Source organism: Myzus persicae, unplaced genomic scaffold, assembly GCF_001856785.1.
Source record: "Myzus persicae strain clone G006 unplaced genomic scaffold, MPER_G0061.0, whole genome shotgun sequence".
In the NCBI taxonomy this organism is placed as follows: domain Eukaryota; kingdom Metazoa; phylum Arthropoda; class Insecta; order Hemiptera; family Aphididae; genus Myzus; species Myzus persicae.
The window spans coordinates 180,565-195,363 of NW_019103250.1; the positions used below are offsets into that span (position 1 = coordinate 180,565).

Consider the following 14,799-nt stretch of genomic DNA (forward strand, 5'->3'; position numbering starts at 1 on the left):
CAAATACTAAGTTTCTAGTAAATCAGGTTGTTATCAACATTCAAAAATGTATAAATAATAATAAAATAAATATTTACCTGTTGAAAAAATACCAAAGCGTGTTCCCTCGTTCGGTCAATTACACAGTGAGTAACACTACCAAACTGATTAAAATGAGATGCCAGATATTTTTCACTGACAGATTCAGCAACGCCGTCAATCCAAACACATGTAGTTGCCAGTGATTTTCCAAAACCTAAATTTATACGACTTCCTGCCAGAAATTCGCCATCCATTGTACGCATAGCTTTTACAACACTGGATATATCAATATACTGGACAAATGCATATGTGCCTGTTGTACTTCCATTGATGTTATTCCCCTTTTTAATATCAATTTCCTGCAATATAATAATGTGTTAAAAATGTTTTCCTTAAATAACAAAAAAATATATTCTCTCACAATAATTTCGCCAAATGTTTCAAAATTTTTCCTCAAATCGGCAGCTATTGTATTGCTGTTTAAGTTACCGATGAAGAGAGTTCTGGTTGCTTTTGAATGAAACTCATCCACATCAGTTTCAATCGGCCTAAAATAAAATAATTATAAATCATATGAATTCATAGTCAAATGTATTATATTAATAGATTTATTGGTTTTTATTTAAATCTCATAGCTTTTTTTTTTAATAAACATTCTAATAGAATTACTAATTGACATAATTTAAACATAGAATCAAGCATTATTAACAAATGTGTTAAGAAGAAATAAATAAGTTATTATAGTATAAATAAATACATTACCTGCTTTCATTGTCGTCCACATCTTTATGTCCCTGGTATGAAGAAACTTCAATTTTGGAACCAAAAAACGACTTGTCGTGAGACACTTGCAATGCTTTATCAACATCTTCAGTCTTTTTAAAGAACACCAAGGCGTACCTTTCGCACCCTTGGCCCACCACTTTGACACACGTCACTTTGCCGTGTCGTTTGTATTCATGATACAGACCATCTTTAAGACTGGTATCTATAAAAAAAATATTATTTTTATTAAATTATGAACAAATTAATGTAATTTAAAATTAATTGTTAACTTACCACTGGATCTCAAAGGTAGATTTTTTATACAGATTGCATTATGCCTCTGTTGTTCAAGTGAAAGAGATGATTGACTTTCTAAGTTTGGTGACTGTGCACAAATGGTGTGGGACGGAACCGTACTGCTCTTCGAGCTACCATGAAGGCTAAGAATAAAAATAATTATAGTTAAAGTATGTAAAATATTAATTAAAAATTATATTGCATAGTTAAAATGTAATAATCATAAATACCTATGGCTTGAAGAAGACTTGTCGGATAATGCGGGGCCTGGACTAGGGCTGCGTGGCAGCTGTGGTGTAGGGCTAGGTGATGAAGACGAACTACACGAACTACTTGCCCCTGAATGGCTTGCAGCCGAACTAGAGCTCGAGGGTGAACCAGAACGATCCTCACTACAACCCCTAGACTCACTGTATAATTAATAATATAAATATTAGAAATAAAAGTGTATTTATTAAATATATATACATAATAATAATTTTAAAAAATAATAATAATAAGCATACCTAGGGGGTTTTAGTAGTTGTTTATTCCGGACGATAATTAAAGGTGTTTCCACCCGTCTATCTTCCGGGTATGTGTCCGGTGAACTACAACTACCTAGGTGGTGATTGAACCTTGCAGGGTTGTTGGCTTCATAAGCCCAGCTACCTACACGATGGTGACCTCTGCTAGAAGTTACAACACTATAAAACAAACGTAAATATATTATATTTCACCATTACAATATAGACCTGTTGCTATTTCACTATATAAAAAAAATCTACCCACGAAACATGCATGGTGCACATTTTTTATTGTGTAACATGTTCACACAAATATACACGCGTTTATAAACCGTTTACGACAACATATGTTGTATGCTTAGATAATAACAAAATGAAAATATTAAATACACACACTTAGATCACAAAATAATAAAAATATTTCAGAATGTTTGAAATAGACGAATTTGAATGAAAATATCAGACTAATGATCGAGAGTCGTTGCGCGCACACGACAACAGCGTCCAAAGAACCCCAGGGAACTGTTGGAATACTAATGGGGTTGCAAGAGCCAGGACTTTGCGCCCTTCCACCCTCACGCCCACTCTACTCTATCGCTCGTGTCGTAAACACTAACAAATCAATACTGCTACACTACAGTGACAGTCGGTCGTCCATAAACGCTAGGAAAAATTGGATAATATCCACCATAATTATTGCATACCAAAATGACACTTGCATAATATTACAGTAGTTGTTTATTACTTTAATATAGTTAAAATCGATTTTATTTATAATTAAAATTCATTAAAATATTTATTTATTTATACATGCAATGAACTAGATACCTTTGCTAGTCTTTGCTAGCTTTTGCTAACTTTTGCTGAAAAATAAATGTAGTTTATACATTATTATTTATAACTGATATCATTATGGTGTAAAATCAACAAGAGAAATCATTCAACAAAATATTCGAATGGTAAGTATAATATAATACCTACTAATGTATTACAGCCTACAGGTACAAACTAACTACAATTTAACAAAAACCATAATATACATTTGTGCAGTTTTAAATCTTTCGATATTAATTTAAATAAAAAAAAATAATATTACCAAAAAAAAAAAATATTATGATTTATGGACCATAATTTCAACTATTTAAATAAAATCGAAACATTTTTAAATGCCTTAAAGAGGTTTAACTATTAATTATACATTTATAGTGGACAAATTAATTATAATTTTTAAGGTTTATCTTGAATATTGCTACATATTGATGTAGGATCAAAGTATGGATTGCAGACTACAGTTTACGAAGTTACTTAACACCATAATACAAACAGTAATTAATATCAAGCAATCACATAAATAATTATGAATTATGATTTATGAACAATTTCATAGGCCCAGAGTTTAAAATTTAAAATAATACCAGTTAAACCAATTTCCACTTAAATCGAATTCAAATAACTACGTATTTTAAAACAAAATAATTTTTGAATAAACTAATTTGTTTCAATTGTACTGATTTAACGAAACTAACATCGCAACCTAACATATAAACATAAAATAACATTTATTTAGTGGTTTTATTGGGGGAGCAATGTGGGAATTTTCCACTGCCTGATTTGTACACAGGAATGTAAAACAATAATACTATAATCCCATATAATTGTATTTCTAAAATAACTTTTATTAATTCCAACGGATACAATACAAATTTAAAAAACAAAACTGCATCTCTTAAAGTCTATAATATATGACACAAACTATGCGAGTACTCGTGGTTCATGATTTGTATAAATTAAGAGTTTCTTTATATTTACAAACTTTCAATTTATCTGTTATTTCTAAAAAAACCTCTGATAATATTTAATAATTTTCACTTTCTAGTTACATAATATTCATTTTTTCGTTTTAGAACTTTCGCACATAAATATTTCATGCTTGGTAAGTCCTCAGACATAGCATGATAAAAAGAACCAATTAATATTTTCGAAATAAAACGTCTTACATTATGAGGACGTAATGCTCGAGTGTGTCTTCGCTCTTACCAAAGTATAATATAGTACATTTTCGTTCTGCAAAATCCATAACATTGTGTTGTTAGTTTTAATATTACAGTAAATTGACGAGAACACACAGATAATATTCTTATATGTTTAATGTTGAATAAAGGTCAATTTACAATAATATTATAACTAACGACACACAATGGGCTCTACTGAATTCAAATTTTCCTTCACGCTGTACGTTTATAAGATGGAGATAACATAATCGAACATTACGTCGTCTTGGAAAAAATATAATGGTATGAAAGATAAGTATAAGACTGTTACCTAAAGTCATTATCAGTTTTATAAATATTAATATCTAAATTTTATTTATTTTGAACTGCAGTATCATACATAGCCAGTAAACCTACATCTTTAGGTGAGATAATATTTAAATTTGTACACTAAAACAATGAATCACAATGGTTGTTATGTAAGAGAGACAAAAAAAATTCCAAATACATGAATATTGAATGTAGTGTGACGACCTCTAAAGCCACAGAGTAAATAGTGGAATTAATAATTTCCCACAATTCATTAATTTTAAATTTTAAAATAAACATAAAACAATATATCTAATATCATTTTCTCATGCTATACGCTTAGTATAGTTACGATATTTTCAAGCGTCCAAATATAATAACAAAAATATATTTTCGAGATAAATTTCTTCTAAAAAACCTACCACACCTTAAAAAACTAAAAAAACTAAAACAATCGCCCCTCTCGGGTACTCCCCATTCCCCGTGACCCGGACACGAAGATGATAATTACCTTTCGTGTGGGTACGCCCTGAAGACGGTCCTCTCACGAGGTCGAGTTCGGAGCGGGTCGGGCGATCCTTGAATCGGCGATACAACGTGGTAGCTGGAGGCGGTCGGTCGTCCGCGGTAGCTAGCCTCTCGTTCACGATCGTAAAAATGACTAGAACGTTCAAAGCTGCTGAGTTCCTCTAGGGGAGACCTGTGAACAAAAGAGAGAAAAAGTCCAGTCAGAAATGTACACCAGATACAACGGCGTTGACAAATATACAAATTTATTTTTTAACACAGCGAAAATACCGCTGGGTGGCTCTTATTGCCGTGAGACGAATTTCATAGTTTTAGTGATCACACTTAGTGCGATACAACGATAGTTTAATAATGTTATTGCCACGATGGGGCAATAGTGAGTATCAAAGGTTAAAAATATTTTAGGACATTACTGCACACAGGGACGACCTTATCATGTTCAGTCAGATGCTCTTTGATCCATCTCCGACACCGGCTGTATTAATATGCTTGATAGATCAAATCACGCATCTATAGTATCAATTAAAATATCTTCCATACACACATGTACGATTCTATGATTCACAAATAACGAATATATAATAGTTTTTGAGTTATAACGCAGACAAGTAGCACAGTAAGAAATTAAACTGCATTATTATGCAAGGTCAAGTTCGTGTATCCTTTAAGCTAATATACAACTACACTACATCGCTATATTTTAAAACGTCAAAACAAATTCATAAAAGCTAATTGAAACACTTATGATTACATTGGGTATACAAACTAAAACTATTTAATAAACATAAAATAAACAATAACCATGAGTTATATTATATGATAACAAAATTTAAAATAAATGATTTTTAAAACTTTTCGTATCGATATAGATCATAGGGCGGAGCAACGGGGCGTGGTTAGCAACGGCTGTACGCCCTAATCATCGATAAAAGGACAGCTTTCATTAAGTTTTTAAGGGCCACCGCCCACTAAGTTTAAGAATTATTGGAAAATTTGACGGTTTTTAGTAATTAATAGGAAGTAAAAATATTGTAATATACATATCATTAATATAAATGAATATAATACAACACGACAGAATATAAACACCAAAAAGAAGTTAAATTATTTGATCACCAATACAGAGAATAAAATAAAATATGGGAAAATAAAAATAGCCGGAGTCAGCTAATTAAACAATACTTTATAGTTTATATTCTATTATTAAATTACTTAATACTACCTATGTATATTATTTACATATAGGTGGTCTAACTCATAATAGACCTATTAACCAATCCCGCTCCAAAGTAATCTTTAAAGTTGCGATTTCAAATATTGTTTCATATTTTGATTCACATGATTATTCTATAAAGTTAAGTTGATTAATAAATGAAAAAATGTTTATTATCAAAAAAATTCTAAAATCACGGGTTTAATCAGACAGGAGAGATCGCGATGCAGGCGAATTACTGATCCGTCGTTGACCGTTTATAGTAAATTGATAATAATAATAACAATAATTGGTTATGGGTTAATTGATCGAAGAGTGAACATGACTGTTGTCATTGGCAGTATTTTTTTTTTTTTTTTTGTATGAGTTATAACTACTGAAATGATTCTTTTTTTTCAAATACATATCATTTGTTTAAAAACAAAAAAAAACATGAATAAAATATATTCACTTCTACAATATAAGTGATAAATAAACTGTAAACCTGTAGTAAGTACCAGGTATGAAGACTTGCTATGTTATAAATGTGTCGGACAGAAATAATACATAGGGGTACAACATCGCCTAATGTAATTCAGTAGGGCTATGCATTTGTAGAAAAATTATCTTATCGAAAGACTTAGCTTTCCTTAAGTTAATTTAATTTAATGTAAAAATTAACACAATTTAGAATTTCTTATATTTTTGATTAGGTGTATAACTTATTAGTTTATTACTTGTCTAATCTATTGCTTTTATAGATCGTTTTTGTTCTATTATATTTTACGTTATTTTTAAATAAATGTCAGTCAATAATTTGTTTACCGTTGATTTTTATTTTACACAAGCTGTACAACTGGGTTTTCTTTATTATTTTTAAGCTTTGAAAAAAATAAAAAATATATTTATTTTTAAACTCAATATAGACAAACATCCTTCCTTTTAGTGAAAATATTATATATTTTTTTAATGTTTTTAGGCAAGTTTGAAAAATGTTAAATGCAAATTATAGTGCATTAATTATATAAGATTTAATATCCATGTTTTAAAGCATTGAATTCACAGGTATAAAAAAATCATGTTTCTTACTTGTATATAAAATTTGAGTGACAAGAATTTTTCATATTTTTACTCTCACAAATAATAGTGGAGTCTTTTTTGGTAATAATATTAAATTAAGAGAAGGAACAAAATGTGTACATTTAATGTATAAGGTAATGTGAAGGGGAATAAGGGTAGGGAGGACAAAAGCTTCCTACACGTTTATAGACCGATTAATATTGTGCATACCCTGAACACACTTCTCGCTCAGCCTACGATATCGATTATAAATAACAAAAATAAATGAAACCGAATATGAAATATAAGCATCACACTTCAAAATACCAAACACCAAAGTAAATAATATTATATGTTTGCGCGTACCAACAGATAAATAATAATCAATGATTATTATTATATAAATCGTATCAATTGCCGAAATATTATTACGAATGAGTAATATAAGTATAATAATATATAGAGTGTTAACTGTTAAGTTACCAGATGGTATTACTGAATTACTTCCCTCTCTGTAATTCCCCGTTATTTTAAACTATCTATTGCACAAACATTAATGTAAAGATTGTAATTACTAACTATGATTTTTCAATAAAAAAAAGTTACCAGGTCTAGGAAAAGGGTGACAACATACTACCAGACTGGAAGCAGAATACAATATTATGACAACAAATTGTCACCGAGGGTACCTTACAACATTCATCTACGAGAGTAACATGTTACGGGTGATCCCTCAGAATAATTGTTATGTAATGGAGGTTAATTAAAAGTTAAAATAATAAAAAACGACAGCAAACAACAATTCACAACAATCGTGAGCGGCTATATGATAATGCACAACCACAATTCGTACGATCCACCAATAAGGAATAATAAGCCGATGTTTGTGGTGTCTCACGTGTCGTGCAACCAAAGCACGTTAATGTGTTCATGTAAATCGAGATTACCTAACATTATTTCAATACAATTATAAGGGGCAGTGCCACAAGAGAGAAATACTGCATCGCTAACATAATATTATTATTGTTGAAGTGATATTTATTTAAAAAAACTTGTCACCAAAACAAACTGTGAAGGCAGGGTCAAACCAGAGCCTCATCTGGCAGGGCGTCTTCTTTATAAATCATACAGGTTGAAATGAGGGACAAAAATTAAAAATATTATAAGTACCTACAATTTGTAAAAAATAATTAATGTCTGCACTTAAAGGTAAATGGGTAAGATTTGACATCTACATATTATGAGTGTGTGTAATACCATAGATTTAATATCCGGAGAAATGTAGGCAAAGGAGGCTTGTGGGAATTCTTGGAATTCAATCGTCACAAGACGGACAAAGAAAGATTTTTTTGGGAGGAGGACAATAATTTTTATACAATTTTTTTCTGAAAATTTCTAGTTTTGCCTAATGTTGATAAGTGCACTCTCGTTCAAAACATATGGTTATGACACCGACACGGAATTATAATATCATAAATTCAAAATTTATGAAAATAAGAGTTGTAATGTAATTTGTAACTATATAGTCAAGTATACAAATAATTCAAGATCTAATGTCAGTATAAATGCAAATGAACGGATATAAAATTGGTGAATTAATGACATAATTGTACATCGAAATAAAAATATTGATTTTGATCAATAATTTTTAAACCATCATAACAGTATCATATATCTATTCTACATCATCAATATTTATTATTTTATGTTATAATGTAGGTGATATGTATTATTGAGTAGGTAGTAGGTATATTAAATATTATATTGAATACTTTTAATATTTTCATCGAGGATAGATTATAAGCTAAATGATATTAATATATTATGTAACTTATTTTATTATTAGTAAAATAGGCTGATAATTTATGAAAATAATATGCATAAATAACATCGGTAATTATTTCAAATTTTAAATGATTAATCATCCGAGAAAACCCAGACACATATTATTCTATCCATATTAATATTATTATTAGTATTATAATTAATTTTATAAATATTTTCAAAGTAGAAAATGGAGTATCAATATAATAAATTATTTTACATAGGGTATATTTATTTTAGTTTAAATTTAACTGTTAAAATATCAATATTATTTATTTATTTATTGGATACACTTATACGCTGCAATACGTTTAAGCTTCTTTAGTATGAGTTAATATTTTACATTTTAATATTGTAATAAATTATTGTACTTTAATCTTATATAATGGGGATAAAGTTAATTTTCTTATCCTAACTATTTCACCAAGGATAAAAATGATTTTAAAACATGAATCTTGGTTACCTAATTTTAGTACGAAACAGATAATTTTATATCTCATTTACGAACCAAATAGGTTACGTTACAAATACTTAAAGCGCATTTCTCACAGTTCACACACGTCATATATTGTACATAAATTTAAAATTAAATGTGAAATATTCAAGATAACCTTTAGGAAAAATAAATGATGATTGATACATTTTTATAATTTATATTTTTACTTATATTGATAAATATGCATATGAATTCTATCGAACCAAGATCCTCGATTATTAAATATTATGTATTTTATAGGTACTAAACTACTAACTATATAATATTTAGTAGTCATACATTTTATAATCATTCCATCAATAAAAATCATATTATTCAACATTACAATATTCGTTTCAATTCTTACAGCCCACAAATAGGCACTGGACAACTTTAATTTGGTATCGTATATAATAGTATGTGTTTCACATGAATTTAAATATTGATAATTTAAATCAAGTGTAAGAAAGTAAGCATTATGAAATAATAATTTTTCAACTATCCAAAAGAAAATGGTTTGCCCTAATTTCAATATATATTAATACATTCTTAGTGCCAAAAAATAATTAGCAATACGAAGGTCATAAAAGAAAAAAGAAAACAATTAGAAATAACAGATCTAATAATAAAAAAACTTGATGAGATACCTATTACATTATTTTTTATTACTTTTTACCACATAGTGAATCTAAATAATTTTTAATATTTCTTTAAATATTCAATATCTATTTTAAGCGAATAATCAAACAATTCATTTTTAAAACATAACAACCGAATACATAAAAACTATTTCATGATGGTGTTATCAAATTATAGAAATCGTTTAAAATTAATAAATAAATATTACACAATAACTTTAAACGGAAACAAAACAATTAATAATTGTTAAAATATTTTCCCTATTAGAAAAATTATTTAATTCCTACGAAATAATATTTAAATAAATGCACTGACACCCGTCGCTCGTGCTATTCGCATATTATTACACAAAAATCTAGTCGCAGACACTAATTATGGGATGGAACGTAGTTTTGGAAACCCATTCTATAGAAGTTGAATTGTTACACTGGACAAAACTCTGTAGCAATTAGGGTTTAGAAACGACACGAAAGCTTCAATAATCAACTTAATTTACACACGAAATGTAAGCTGTAATGGATAATATTATGCTATCGAATCTTTTATCTCAAGTATTATATCTGATATTTTGTTCAGTTATAAAATTATCTGTAGAAGAGCACAATAACTTGAACAATAAACTACTACAGTTCTACTACTACTAACACTACTACAAGTGTGTGTTAGTAAAATGTAGTTCTTTTATACATCTATCTATATTTTTTTTTATACATTTAATTTGACGGCGAACCGTAAAACGTTAATTAGGCCGCTGTCGTCACTCGGTACTGTAACGTAGAACCGAGCGAACAAAGAGCGAGAAAAAAAAATTATTATATATGTATCGTCTATTTGGGGTCCAGAGAACTCGTCGTCTGCAGCACAGACAAAAGCCGTTTGCCGTCCGGAATAATAATAATAAGAGCTAAAACGGTGAGGAGGAGAGAAGGAGACGTGTTCTTTTATACATGACGACGGCGTTCGTCGCAACCGCGCTTTGTATTCTATTATATAAATCGGTCAAACAGAGTGGGAGACGAAAAGGAGGAGACAAGTAAGGGCGAGGCGTCAACGACGAGTTTCCGCGGGGGAGAAGCATCGGCAGCGGCGGCGGTTTCGCGGGCAACGAGTAATAAAAAAAAAATTTAAAAAACGCACAAGCCGCCGCCGCCGCCGCCGCCACCGACACCGACACCGATTGCGGGCAACTCCAACGAGCCGCGTCGACGGGTACGGAACCAGCGTCGGCCACTTGCCCCCGCCGTCGAAGGCCCGAGAGGTGAATGAATCTGGCAACGTCTGCGTCGCGGCGCGACCGCCGCCGCCCGGTTACTTCGGCAGCAGTCGCCGAGCCACCGTCGTTCAGGCGGTACGCGCGCTGCCGCTGCGACGTGTAACTCCACAGTAACGTTACACACAGAGCGCGACCGAACTTCAAATCGTCATTGTTGTAGCCGCCGCACGTTGCGCGTCTTCCCGCCATTTGCTCAACGACATCATGCCGCGCGAACGTTTTTTGTTATTGTCGTCGTCGTCGTCGTTGTTGTTGTGGTTGTTGTTGTTGTTCCGTTGAACCTTCTTCGCTACTCTGATTTTGTTCAGTCGTCGATCTGTCGATTTTTCTTAATACCGGAACGCGAGCGCGTGCGCGCCACCACCTCGCAGAACAAGAGGTGAAAGCGCTACGCAACGGCGGTGGCGGTATTGCTGTTTTGCAATAGGGAAAGCTCTCCCGGGTTCACTGGACTCTGCTTCGCAAAACAAATACGACCGCCAACCACAGTTCACCGAGATCTCGTTATTGTTTTTGTTTTTTAATTTTTAATGATCGGCGGTCTTTGGCTGAACGGGGGGGGGGGGGGGGCAGGGCAGGGTCATCTTGAGTTTTAAGATCATATCGCGTCTTTCTGAGATTTCCACACTAACCACCACCCAATGTGCACATGGGAATTATCATAATATTTACCTTTTATTATGGACATAGCTCTATTTTTTTGTAAATCAGTATTCCTTTAAAATGTAAAGGACATTGGTAGAGAAGTGAAATACCTGTGAGTAGGTATTCAACCAATCGTATGGAAAGAACAATATTATTTTTTATTAAGGGAGATTAGACGCGTTACCCGAAAAACGTTTATTCCTTCAAGTTTAACAATATATTGGTTCATGAGAGGGGATGATTCAGAAGCAACCGAAAAAAAACATTCGATATTAATATATCCGATATTTTCATGTTCTCAAATTGAAACGCAACTTAATTACAGCTAGAACGTTAATACCTAAATATATAATCAAACATAAGCATATAAAACCCAAGTATGATAGTATTATGAGATAAAATTATAAATAGGCATAGTAGTAGTAGCCAGTAGGTAGGTATAGTAGGTATCTTCGAACAATTGCAAATAATTTGAATATTATGTTTTATTTGGGCGGTATCCATTTTTTCAGAGATGCCTGTTCGTCCACTGTACATATTTTTATGTTACTCAACCATATTTGTTGATACAGATTAATAAAAAAAAAAAAATCGTAAACATAAACACATATATGTTATGATAAAAGTAAAAAATAAAATAAATACTTTAGATTAATTTGATAACCCAACATAAAAGCATTTATCATGGGCAAATGAGTAGAATGGGCAGGTCATGCATGGAGAGATAATGGTATAAGAAAAATGAAATGATACGTAAAATTAACTGGAGAAGACCCAAAGGATGTATGGATACGCTAAACGCTGAAGTCAGGACTTGAAAATGTGCTCAAGGAACAATGTAGAAATTATTGAAAATGAGGAAAGATAGCATGGACATAATGAAAGCAACGAATATTCTGAACGGGCTATAAAAGTTACTGAAGAAGAATAATTTGATAGCAAATACTACTTTTGTTGAAAAATAAAAATATAACTGTAATCCACTATACACGAAAACGCGCTATCGCACTTGACATTGATTAATATTTATCTTATTGCATTTGGTTAGTCATTTTTAAATACTTGAGGTTTTTGTAAATTCCTGTAGAACAACTGAGATGCAGTGCACCATTACGTCTAGAAGCATAATTTATTCGTATGGCATCGGCACTCTTTTAAACTTTCAATAATTATTAAATAAAACCAACTGAAGATGGACAACATTTTGTATTAGTACTTTACAGTTAGATATTTTAATACCAATCAGTGGCGCCCAGATAGGTTAGCAAGGGGTGCAACTGCATGTGCTCTCGTGGGGGGTGGATGGGTAGGTATAGACGCCTATGGTTATAGGTATCTACCTAGATAAAGTATAGGCCGACACCGATTGCGGGCAACTCCAACGAGCCGCGTCGACGGGTACGGAACCAGCGTCGGCCACTTGCCCCCGCCGTCGAAGGCCCGAGAGGTNGGGTGGGTCACTTTTGTTAGTTGCATGTGCTCTCAAAATACTTCTGTGCGCCACTGATACCAATGATCGTTTATCATAAATAAATTAGCATGAATACTTTTGTTTTTACATCATGGATATAAATAGAAAAAGTATTAAACATTTTTTTTAATGGTTGAACACCTTAAAAATTGTTAGTTTTTCAAACATATACATAATGAAAAAAATACTTTACCTCAGTAAATCTTAAATTAAATTGTAATTATATCTAAATGGATATTATTATAAACAATTGCACATTGGTAATATTTTGCATAATATTGCAAAAGTTATAAAGTATACCTGACATAATCGAACATAGTTTATTACAGAAAAATATTTTACGCGAACGTCATTCAATCCGTTTATATAACTGAAGCTTGACACGAAAATAACAAGGACATATTATAATTTACGCATAATATCTTATATGCATATACTAGCGTATTACTGTCTTATTAATTTATTATAAGTACTCGACTAAAAATACACATTTTAAATTACTCACATTTTTCTATTTATTCGAATTAATTAAATTAAATTAATAAACTATCAAATATTATGTATTAAACAATAATTGTCAAACATAATAGTACATCTAAAACCGATGAGGAATAAAAAAAAAACACAGCTATACTACAAGGACAAATAGTATAAACATAATGTAGCATAGAAACTAAATATAATTCAATTTATATACCTACATTACGAATTAGTTTGTTAATCGCTAATTATAATGAGAACATGTTTACCAACTTTGTTCGTTAAAATTAAAATTAAAAATTATTCAGTTAATATTATATTATTACATATTTTTGAGAAAATCAATGAATTGTTTTTTAATTTTAATATTTATTCAATAATCAATGGAATGATTTCAATTTTTTATCATTTACGATCACACAGTTATCTCAGATTTTAACATAACGAGAACCATCAAATAAAGCACCATTTTTACACAGAAGTTAAATGTTTTTTAGGCATGTAAGAACATTTTGGCGAAAAAATATTCACGTCACAAAGAAAAGTCGTTTACACTACGGGTAGAGATTTATGGATATGGAATATTACAATTTTATCAAGACATACGCAAATAACAATTTTTACAGTTAAAATATGTTGACACGAACAAAGTACACAAACAAGTAATTTAGACTAGATAAAGATATGTATTTTAAATAGCAGCCATAATGTGTACACTTCCTAATGCATTTTATTAGTTGTATCAATCCACGTTAAAAACCATACCCTTCAATTTCAGGTATTTAATATCATTAAGCAAAAATAATTACATACAAACGCGAAGGTATTTCCTATTTATGAGAGGAATTTGTGGAAAACAGCTTAAAACGAATACTGATTTTTAAATACCTATTTAAAAAGCACCACAAAAAAAAAATGATTAGGAAGGCGTATTTGAAACCGACGCGTCGACTAGAAATAATAATAAATAATAATGATTTATATCAATGATTTAGGTTTGAATTTTTTTTTCTATTATTACACTCACGCATCGAACGTTTGGTTTATGAACGAGAAAATGTGTATTATTATTATCATTTTATTTTTTCATTAACTTTTCGGCGCACACACAACTGAAACAACAACGACGATGACTGTTAAGCACAATATGTTAATTATTAATAAAGGTTTTCGTTTAGAACAGAGTGTAAACTGGTAAACGGGAGCTAGCGATAACACACTATAATAGGAACAACACACGCGCCTTATAGTTATAGTGAGAGTGGTAGTAGTTACGTCATAAGCTCATAATCATATTATTATTGTATATAATAGTCACAAACGA

At 31.0% G+C, this 14,799-nt stretch overlaps 1 protein-coding gene across 3 annotated transcripts in view; it reads right to left on the bottom strand.

Moving 5' to 3' along the window:
* Positions 1–14,799, bottom strand: part of LOC111034078 (protein split ends) — a 54,448-nt gene that overhangs the window by 10,934 nt on the left and 28,715 nt on the right. Inside the window, exons 3-9 of one of the 3 annotated variants that reach the window (XM_022315105.1) lie at positions 4,401–4,589; positions 1,590–1,769; positions 1,314–1,493; positions 1,081–1,226; positions 784–1,009; positions 443–569; positions 78–380 (exon numbers count right to left, since the gene is read on the bottom strand). In XM_022315105.1, the coding sequence (XP_022170797.1) occupies positions 78–380; positions 443–569; positions 784–1,009; positions 1,081–1,226; positions 1,314–1,493; positions 1,590–1,769; positions 4,401–4,589 (1,351 nt within the window). Of the gene's footprint in view, positions 1–77; positions 381–442; positions 570–783; positions 1,010–1,080; positions 1,227–1,313; positions 1,494–1,589; positions 1,770–1,850; positions 2,136–4,400; positions 4,590–14,799 lie in introns of those variants that run through there. The other 2 variants (XM_022315107.1, XM_022315106.1) reach the window with 2 other exon arrangements.